Here is a 10423-nt window from a genome sequence, read left to right on the forward strand (position 1 = left end):
CTTGTTGTTTGCGCGTGCGCATATGTGTGTGTGTGTGGGAAGCGGTAGTGTCGCGGTGAGCTTGCTGCGCTATGAAACCCTGTGGGCCGAGTTTGATTCCCGCTCACGGCCAGCACAAGTGACGATTATCTGGGCCTCCCCTAGGGTGACTCGGTCTCAAATGAGTACCTGGTGCGGTGTGTAAACATCGCCACTTGGGAGACAAAGGCGGCCAGGCGTGGTGCTGGCCACCCACCCCCTCGTGTGCCGTGGTGCTCGCTAACAGCACTTGCCCCAACAGTCTGTTCAGGCTATACGGGGGATCTTTGTGTGCGTGTGTATATATATGAAATTGCTCTGCGGTCGGTCCCCAAGTGAACGAATGTGTGATAAATCTTAATGTTTCCAAGCTTACTGCAAAAATTTGATGCATTGTTTGCTCAATTTTTATTATAATGTAATATTGACTTTTCAATGAAGCCAATATATTGAGCTAATAGCCACATGATTGTTTTCCAGCTTGTTGCCATTCTTTCCCAGCTCCGTCACCATGATTTTGCTGTCAGCATTATGACGCACTAGAATTACATTTCATTAGCGTTGCTGCGTTCACGACGAACAATGCGGGTTTTGTTCTTCTCAGGCACCAAAATAATAAATATAATCGACCTTCCAGAAATCTATTTCAAATTTCTCAGACAAACAGAAATCTTATTCTTAAATTTGTAAGTCGGTGTCAAGTCATTGGGCTTTTATCGGTGTTTTGTGTCTTTCAGGACATCTAAATCAAAAGGGTTTTTGGATCAGGCACTGTGCAATAACTCGCCCACCTATTATCAGGCTTCATTGAAAGTACCATCTAATCGCACGTTGTGACGGGTGTATGTATGCTGATTTTTTTCAAACTGTAGTAGCTAACCTTGCTAATCGGATGTACGGGGGAATTATAACAAACTAAAGACAAAAAGACGTTCTAAAGAAATGTGTTTTCAACCTCTATTTAAAAGTGCATAGCTCCAGTGGCTTTCTAATATTGCAAGGAAGAGCCGCAGAAGTGCATCTAAAAGCACGCGTAGCAGTGTCCGTCTTTGGTGTTAAACTATTTAGTGGTATACTGATGCATCAATTCATAGATTAAAATCGGTTACGGTTGAAGCAAATTAATCGGATTGTGCTGCTGAGAATCCGTTATTTTTCTATACGGATATGTTGCATGCAATGAGTTCCCGTGACCCCCCCACCCCGTTCCCCAGCAGACACGAGAGTCGCAACATTGGACTGCAATTTAAAAAAATATATCTTCTTGAATCGTATCACAACTCCGAATGGTTACATTTTGAGGGGGGTAAATAGTTATACACTAAGATGTAAAACTACAAGTTTGCAATTTTTTTATTCTATTCCTAAATATGTGAACTACCGCCCCGTGTGTGTGTGTCTGCGTGTATGCGCATGCATGTGCATTCATATGCAGTACACAGCACGGTAAGCAGAGCGATGTCCTTGTTTGCAATATTAAATTACACTTAAGATGTCCATTTAAAATAAATTAATTCTGAGCGGCTTCTGTAAAGACCACTGCAGTAAGTGAGTCTGTCACCGAGAAGCACGACATTGATTTCATTTCATAATAAATAAATATACCCTCCAATGGAAGAACAAAGAAGGGGTGGGGGGGGGTTAAAAATAGAAACGGAGCAAGCTAATTAAAAAGCCATTTTGGGGGTTAGCCGCGGCTCGTAATGCCGGCCCGCGGGTGGCACTGGGCGGTGTTTTGGCGTATACCTTAGCTGTGCGTGCCGTGGTTTGTCTATGTATAAAATATTAATGCATTTCTCCCGCAGCCAAAACCGATCGATGTGCAAGTAGTTACCCATCACATGCAGCGCTACGCCGTGTGGTTCGGAGGTTCGATGCTGGCTTCCACCGTAAGTGCCTTGCCAATCCGCACACACTGTTGATATTGTTGCATACACAGCACCCTGGGGCAAAATATCAGTTCATTTTCACTCTTTAACTCATGTTTTTTTGTGACTTTTCAATTTTTATTGTCGAAATGTGGGGTCATGGTGGCGCCGTCGTTAGCGCACTGCGGTATGAACTCTGATTACCTGAGTTTCATTCTTGGCCACGGTTAACGTCAATGGAGAGAGTGGTCTGTCCTGGATGCCCCTTCACCAAACTACACTGAGCGGCCTGGTGAGATGTGGCCAGACAACCCCCGATGATACACACCGTTTGTGGAGGCCTTCATCCAGCAGTAGATTGACAAAACGCTGTAAATGATTGTGTAACTCTTGGAATGTTTGCCCTCGTCTGTTTCGCCCATTGGTTTTGTTTGTCTCTCGGTGCTGAGAATGTACAGAGCAAATTAAACTATTTGTTCTTTCATGATGATTTGTATTCATGGAAAGTCTGTTCGAATAGCAACTTAAAAAAGCAATGAGCTATGCTTTTTGCAAGATCCTTGTCAGGATTTTTTTAAGGCTCTGTGTAATATTAATTAATTTATGGCGAGCATGCAGGACGTATCGGTTACAGTCCCTTCCCATCTGCTGAGCTCTATTAGCAACCCATTCATTACAGCAGCCTGCGAATAATGCGGTGCAAAATGTATTTCACATAAAGCAACATCTGCCCATTGATTCGTCTTTCTCACTGCCCTTTGTGCTGCGGTATTCCTGACTCGTTTCCCTCTTGGGTTTCTCTGTCCTCTGCTGTCCTGCCCAACCACGCATCCCACGCCGTGGTAGTGAGATGTTATCTCCCTCACCTGGTATGCAGGAGGGCATGGGTTCCACCATGACCCCAACGCCGTATATTTAGAGTTGGCATGTTCTTGCGTGGATTTTTCCTCCCGTGTCCTCCGGTTTTTCCCTCCGCATTTAGAAACATTCGTTTTAAATTATTTGGCTTCTCAAAATTTGCACGTGATAAGCCACTTCATTGAGCTATCATTTGTGGCCAAGTTGCGTTTGAAAAAGAGCGATTATAGCTCAGTGGGCCTTACCTGGTAAAATAAAAAAAAATGTGTTTAGTAACCTCCCAAACACTTCCCCCCCCCCCCACCCTGCTGTCTCTGCATCTCCCCTCCTCCTCCAGCCCGAGTTTTACCAGGTCTGCCACACCAAGAAGGACTATGAGGAGTACGGGCCCAGCATCTGTCGCCACAACCCGGTTTTTGGCGTCATGTCCTAACGGGTGGCATCAGAGCTCCACTCACGCACTCACGCTCTCACGCACGCACGCTTGCTCGCTCGCTCGCACATACTCGCACATCTGGGGCTCTGCAAGCTGCCTTGCAAGTGCACACGGGGACAGGAATGCATCTTTGGCAGACGCTCCATGAAAAATAAAAACAGCAATGCACTGTCCAGTTCATATATATACAGTTTATATATATATCTTTTGTTGCCGTCAGCAAACACATGCCATTGCATTTGGTTATGTTTGATCCGAGTCCTTTTTTTTTTACTTGTTAGGATCAGGTTCGATTTGAATCACATCACGCAATAAAAACGTGTTTGAAATAAACATAATACTGTCCCATTAAAATTTTTGCATATGCTTACGTTTTTACAAAAATAATTATTATTCGTATTTTCTAAATGTTGTTTTTTTGATTCATTAAAAAGGTTGACGCAAAATGAGTTTTATTTCTCCCCATTTTCCTCTCATCGCAAGTTCTTTGATGGCTCTCCTAGCCGTTTGAGCTGTGCTCGATAGACTCGTGAGTTTGAGCTCTCACACTAACCCAGGGTTTCGATCATGTGCGCTCACGGTTACGGCGCTGGGCCGGCAGATGCTACGTGCAAATGGGAATGCCGAGAATGTGTTTTGGCAGTCCGCATGAACTGTGCCCATTGTGGACCAGTATTCAAGAATAATGATGATGAATTGGTGGCTGGAATGTACAGAAACCACAATAGCCTACATCAAATTATGGTGCTGCAAGCCTTTGCCACAGAGTCTGGGATTGAAAACCTATCGCAAGCGTTTGAAATAGAAATATCCCAAAAAGTTTGAATATTGGATTTCCTTCAAATTGTTATGCCCGCTGCACACACAATTCGTTGTTGTATTCTGAAAATTCTGAATTTGCGAAGGAATTAAACAATATATATATCAAGGCCCTCTCTTGCCATTGGTTTTCAGTGCCCAAGTGTATCATTGTTGAACGTCTATACATTGTGAAATAATTTCCCCTTCTATTCTGCCTGACAGTGACGTGGAATGTGCACATTTTTTTGTGGCAAACTTTGAAACCTCGTCATCCGTTATTTTCGTATGTATAAAAAAAATGTATGCAATATGTGTCTTGGGTGTGGCGGTCTTGGAATGAGAGTAAACTTTTAGAGTGTCGTGTTGCGTTAACATTTTAAAGATGAACATGAACTTGATGCTCCGGATTTCATTTGTCTTCTCTCCGCCGTCCCAAGCGCTAAACGAACCGGCTAACCATGCCGCGCCACCAGCACCACCACCAAGCTGTACGTCTTGGTGGGTTGCAGGTTGACAGGTTGGTTTTATAGTGGATTGAGCGGGGATAGTCATTGAGTTATGATGAGTGATAATACAATACACATCATCGCGAATTTGACCAGAGCAACCTTTGGAAATGAAGGGGAAAAAATCTATCGAAAGCTGGGGTTTTTCGGGCATGAATGAAATTATCTTCTGCAAACAATCCAGATTATCTTGTGAATTTGCAAAAAAAAAAAAGCTCCAGGGCGCCTGAAATTGTACACGGTTTTTTTTGGCAAAAAATGAATAAATAAATGTGTTTTAATCAGTGTTCATTGAGCCATATCAGTCTAATATTGCTGGAGGAATGGATGGGTGTGCAATGCCATTTCCTCGGCTCGTGTTGGGGCTGAGGGAGTAGTGGCGATGTGGTCTCGCAGACAAATGGCTTTAGATGGGCTGTTGTAAGAAAGTTTTCACCGGATTATACAAGAGGCAAACACGCTGACCTAGTTCCCAACCACTCGCGAGCCCTACGGGGCTGCGGAGAGATAGCTGGACATTAACATGTCTGTGCTGCGTTCGATAATGAGAAAAATGCAGCGCGGGTAGGTGTGGCGGTTCCGTGTTGCCAGCCAAGCCCTCGGCGTTCTCATCAGCACTTGGCTGCGCGCCCCTTCACCGATGCAGTTCGGTCGCCGCAGTCCGCTGAACTTGACCGCTGCGACTTGGCTCGCGTGTAAACTTGACGCTCCGGCGCGCAACGACGCATCGATTCGTGGACTTGGACCGATTGATCGTTTTGCGACGTGCGCAACGAACCGTACGTGTCGGCATGGATTATTGTCATTTCGTATGTGTTGTATGTAATTGGTTTTGTGTGACTCCTGCAGCCATGGTAGAGCTGCTCTCACTTTATATACATACAAACAATTGACACTTGAATCAAATCGTGACCCCCGGATCGTGGCAATGTGTTGCATCTGAGATGCGAATCGTTACATGCCTCCCCTACATACGAGCTGCAGCTTATGAGCATTTAGTCAACATTCGCTTATGTCAACATTGCAAATTACGTATCCAGGAAAAGCCCCCGTTGAGTCTCCAGATATTTTTTTTTCAGGAGTGACCTGCATTGATTGCCGTGTTTGGTCAATTCCATTCCTGTTTGGCATTGTACCATGTTGCAATGGTGATGTACTTCGTTATACTCAGCAGAGGGTGTTTTCTTGCTGTTTTGTAGGGTTGAAGTCATTTCGTAGAGTTGATCCAAACCTAATGAGCCGAACTAAGGCACCCTAAATGAGGCATGATCAGAACATCACGTGGTTAACCACGTGCTGGCACTATTTAGATGTCACTTGCACTCATTATGTCAAACTGCAGAATGCCGATTTTACTGTTTATGGCAAGGTTAACAAACCGACAACTTGTTGCAGTTTTTATCTACGTATGTGTCCTGCAGTTCAAAGCAATTCAATGCTGTTACCATGCTAAACATGGTAATAACGAAAACTAAATCTATTAATCAAACCCCTTGCATGTTAATTCGGTATTAAAACTGGAGCTTACTGTCAGTGGCGTTAAAATTCTTGCTGACATTTTCTAAACCTCATTAATACTTTACAGCTGAATTATTAAATAGTTTCTTAACAAATGCCGTTTCCCGAAAAAACCTCATTAAGTGTGGAGATGTTTTTTTTTTATATCAAGAAACATTGCTTGCTTACGATGTTTAGCATTTGTTTTATGTATGGATATCAAAGCCAATGCAAGAGTTCCCCGAGAAATCCCACTGCACACACTTGCGTCCAGATTAAGATTGTTTCAGTTGTAATGCAAAGAGTTAGCGCCTTGCACAGCGGCAAAGTAATGTTGTCTTTTCCATCCGATGATGGCCGTGGCTGTTCATGACTTCACTAGGACGCTGCTGTGGTCAGCCACCTCATGCCGGGTTGCTGGTATACGACGGGCAGAGCACTTCTTCTCCTACGACTCTTTGGTTCTTTCGGTAAAGTCACGTAGGTGAAAATAATAATAATAATAACACCTCTTCAACTTCCTTTTTCAATGAAGCGATTGGGATTCGCCGGCTTATGACGGCCCCGTTTCTCCGACTGACTGCAGATGGTTCGTGTTGCTGTTTGCCCCGCAGCAGAAACAGCAGCAGCAGGATAACTACGTTTATTTTTTATCGCAACTGCTACTGCCCAATGGCAATAAAAACATACAACTGTGCGCTGATTGCATTTGCATGTAAATATTTATATTACAATCACTGATGTTGATTTTTTTGCATAAATACATCTTGGTGGAGGGGGCCGGTGGGGGGGGGAGTTTCTTTAAAAGGCTGCTTTGGTGGATACGAAGATAATTGTATTTTTTCCCCACCCAATGCTTTATGGGGAAAATGCGAACAGCACAAAAAGTGTAATCTTGCAACAACAAAAAATAAAAGGCTTAATTAATGTGGTAAAAAATATAATGTTGCAGAATGTAACAATCATTGAGTTGGTGAATTAGTCTAGAATTTGATTGCAACTTTAAAATATTACTGTTACACGTGCTGCCCTTTTGGGAGGGGGATGGATTGCTAAACTAATGTGCTTTTTTTTACTATTTCACTGTGATGCGATATATGTGTGATTAATCATTGCAGTGTATATATGTCTTCTGTGTCCTGCGTCTCTATACATATGTATAACAATTCTAATAAACATCTTTCCAGGTTTCCATCATTGTTGGTGTCATCTCACAATAAAAAAACGATAATTTACAGCACTTTGTTATGGCCTGGAATCGAACTCGAGCCGCCGGTTCCACAGCAGAGAGTGTGCCAACCACATGGCCACCACTCCACCCTATGTCTATATACATGGTGGTCCGAACGTCTGGACACGCAGGGTTATTGTATTTATTTAAACAAATGTTCAAACTGACTGCCATTAACGTTAATGCACACATGAATTCTATTTTGAGCTGAATTTAGGACTTTTTAAAGTTTACAATGGTGTAATCTTTGAACATTCACCACTTATGTTTCGTCTCAATTCACTCGGGGTTCTTGCTAGAGTTTTGTAAACAACGGATTTGAGGTGACCCCACATGAAGAACAACAAACATAACCGATAGGTAAAATATTCACTTAAAAAAATAAGCAATGACAATGGTTTAATGCAAGTGTTAAAATAAACAACGTGGCCATACGTGTGTTGCCTTGTCCATCCTGTATAACAACCAGAATTACCACTCGATAATGCATCCAACTCCAGCTGGGAAGCTGTATCAACATTCGCCTCGGGTTAACCACACGTGATATGGTTGGTTGTAATTCCTACGAAGGGTAATCGAATAGTCTGTGGTCTAACCTAGAAGTTGTGGTTTTGCAATGAAGGGTGAATTTTAAGTTGAAAGTACATTTTATGAAGAACTACCACATAGCATAGCAAAGGATTAAGTCGCATTTTTGTCAAATGTTCCAAGTAATATTGTTTGTGTTAAGTTATAAACTGTGTATGAAGCGTTTAGATAAACCTGGTGAAAGCCTGCAGAAATCTCAGATAAATCTCGAGAAAAAAAAAATCTGAAACTAGGAAAATATGGCAGAAAAAAAATCAGAGACAGTGTTGGAAAAAAAATCTGAAGAAAACCCAAGTCACCTGCAAAAAATCTGAAGAAAACCCAAGTCACCTGCCATAGCCGCTCCACACAGTTCACTGAGTACTTGCGCGGAAGCGATTTTCGAGTGACAATGAAGAAATGTGAGCTGCGGTGAGGAGCGAGACAGAGTTATCCCGTGCAGGGATCACATCCTTTGGACATTGATGATGATGACGCCAATTACGATGGTAATTGACCAAATGCATTGCACTTCAAGGGGCACATGAAGATAACTAAGACGGCTTCATAAAGGTTGCGCGTTGCTCTCTGTACGGGAGGTCTAATTTGTTCCTAAATCAACGCTGTGATTATATCAACATTAACTAAGCTATCGGTCGCCGGTGCTAATTTTGTTTGTACAGATCATGGCTGCACGCTGATCTACGGGTGTGAAGGCGCTGGATTCCTCGTGAAGATGTCGCTCCTCGCTCCATCACGGTTACCACTCTTGTCGGCTCGAATGTAAAATAGGGGAATGATGCATTGCACGGACCGATTGATTTGAGTTCCCTCGTAACACAACACTCGGTATGCACCGCCATGGGAGAATATGGGCAATACATTGATCAGCAATACAGACAGGCAGCGGCTTACTGGCGAGTGGCGAGACTCATCAAGTCGAAACCGCTTGATTAAACGCTTAGGCGTTTGCCTGATTACATGTGTCCGAAACGCTCATCGACTGATGGACCTGTACGATGACATGTATAATTACATATATGATGACATGTATGACGACATGTAGGATGCACCTACCGGATGTTCAAATCACGCGTGATGCAACTAATTTTGTCAAATCTCTGAAGCTAAGCGGCCTTGAGCCTAGCTCGTGCATGGATGGGCGAACACTTTGCATACCAGGTGCTACAGGCTGTTGCGGGACTACGTCGTGGGCGAGGCAGAGGGCAGTGAAGCAACATGCATTGTTGCACTGCACTTCTATGCTCCCCGAGTTCAGGGCCCCCTTTAAAAACAATCTTTGAGGCTCAATGAGTCTTTTCTGGGCCTACGAAGGGGGGGGGGGGGGGATTGTGGTCGTTAAAAGCTACGAATGTACAGCCAAACCCGTGCTGGTCCTGCGCAGACAACGCACAGATTCCTGTTGGGGCAAGTGCTGTTAGCGAGCACCTATGAACGCCTTCACGGCACACGAGGGGGTGGGCGGGCCCAGCACTACGTTCGGCCGCCTTTGTCTCCCGAGTAGCGATATTTGCACACCGCACCGGTTACTCATTTGACCGGTTTAGATCATCATCGCCGGTGTTGGCCGTGAGCTTGGAATCGAACTCGGGCGGCTGGGGGTCGTGGCGCAGTGCGCTAACCGCTGCCCCACCACTCGCACGTCCGCACGCAACAATTTGTCACATCACCTCGCGGCCAATTGCTTCGCGAGGATGGCGCGTCGCTATTCTTGGGTCTCGATATTTGTTTTTTGCGGTTCCCCGCTGGCTCCGGAGAAACACGGAGGAAATAGAGGGCTCCTTATGGATGTTGTGTGTGTGTGTGCCCGATGTGACCGGGAGAGCCGTGGTGCTGTGGTTAACGCACTGCGCTACGAAGCTGATGGCCTTAATCTAAGTTGTCTTGTGGTTGTTGTTGTTTGACTTGCGTCCCACTGGGATTTTTGCACACAGCGTTGGTGTACGGTGCTTTTTCTGCAATATTTTGCTGTCTTTTCTTGGATTTTCTGTTTGCACATAGTCACTATAAGATGTTTTCTTGTTCATGTTTTTGTTTTTTTGTTTGTTGCGGTTGCACCCGATTCAAGAGCCGAATAGCTCACAGGGCCATACTTAATAAATGAACTTGAACTTAAAGCCGGTTACCTGTGTTTGAATTCCTGCCAAGGCGAACATTACTTTGGAGAGGGATTTCCGAACCGCGGATCTGGGCCTCCCCGAGGTCGACTCAACCTTATCTAGGATTTTATATAGCGCTTTTATGAAAGAGCTTTACAAGAATTATCAACGGTATATTGCTTATTGACCGATGGGGAAAAGGGATGGGGTTTGAGTGTTGGGGAGGGGAAGGGATGGCAAGGAATGATTATGATGGAGAAAAGGGTGGGGCGACGTTACGGGGAGTATCTGTTCAGTGCTCAGAAGACAAGGGCGGTGGAGCGTGGAGGTTGCCACATCAGTCTGAATAAACCTGTGCTCGCTATAGCAGAATTTGGCTCAACAGTCTGGGGCTTCGGGTGTTCGTGGCCGTGAGTCACAGCCATTTCCTGTGTGACAGGAATGCCCTCTGGCTCCAACACTATTCAACATCTTTATGACCACGTAACTCGAAAAGACTTCCATTGACCGTATCAGTGAAC

The 10423-nt window shown here is 44.4% G+C and overlaps 1 protein-coding gene across 2 annotated transcripts in view; it reads left to right on the forward strand.

Annotated features, from left to right (window-relative positions):
• The window catches only part of LOC144934562 (actin-related protein 3), a 37326-nt gene extending 30105 nt beyond the window's left edge, over nucleotides 1-7221 (forward strand). For both annotated transcript variants that reach the window (XM_078860487.1, XM_078860488.1), the window contains exons 12-13: nucleotides 1824-1907; nucleotides 3082-7221. In XM_078860487.1, coding sequence (XP_078716613.1) covers nucleotides 1824-1907; nucleotides 3082-3177 — 180 coding nt within the window. In that variant the 3' untranslated portion in view covers nucleotides 3178-7221. The remainder of the gene's footprint in view (nucleotides 1-1823; nucleotides 1908-3081) is intronic.
• Nucleotides 7222-10423: the final 3202 nt, after the last annotated feature.

The sequence above is a fragment of the Lampetra fluviatilis genome, chromosome 10, assembly GCF_964198595.1.
Source record: "Lampetra fluviatilis chromosome 10, kcLamFluv1.1, whole genome shotgun sequence".
In the NCBI taxonomy this organism is placed as follows: domain Eukaryota; kingdom Metazoa; phylum Chordata; class Hyperoartia; order Petromyzontiformes; family Petromyzontidae; genus Lampetra; species Lampetra fluviatilis.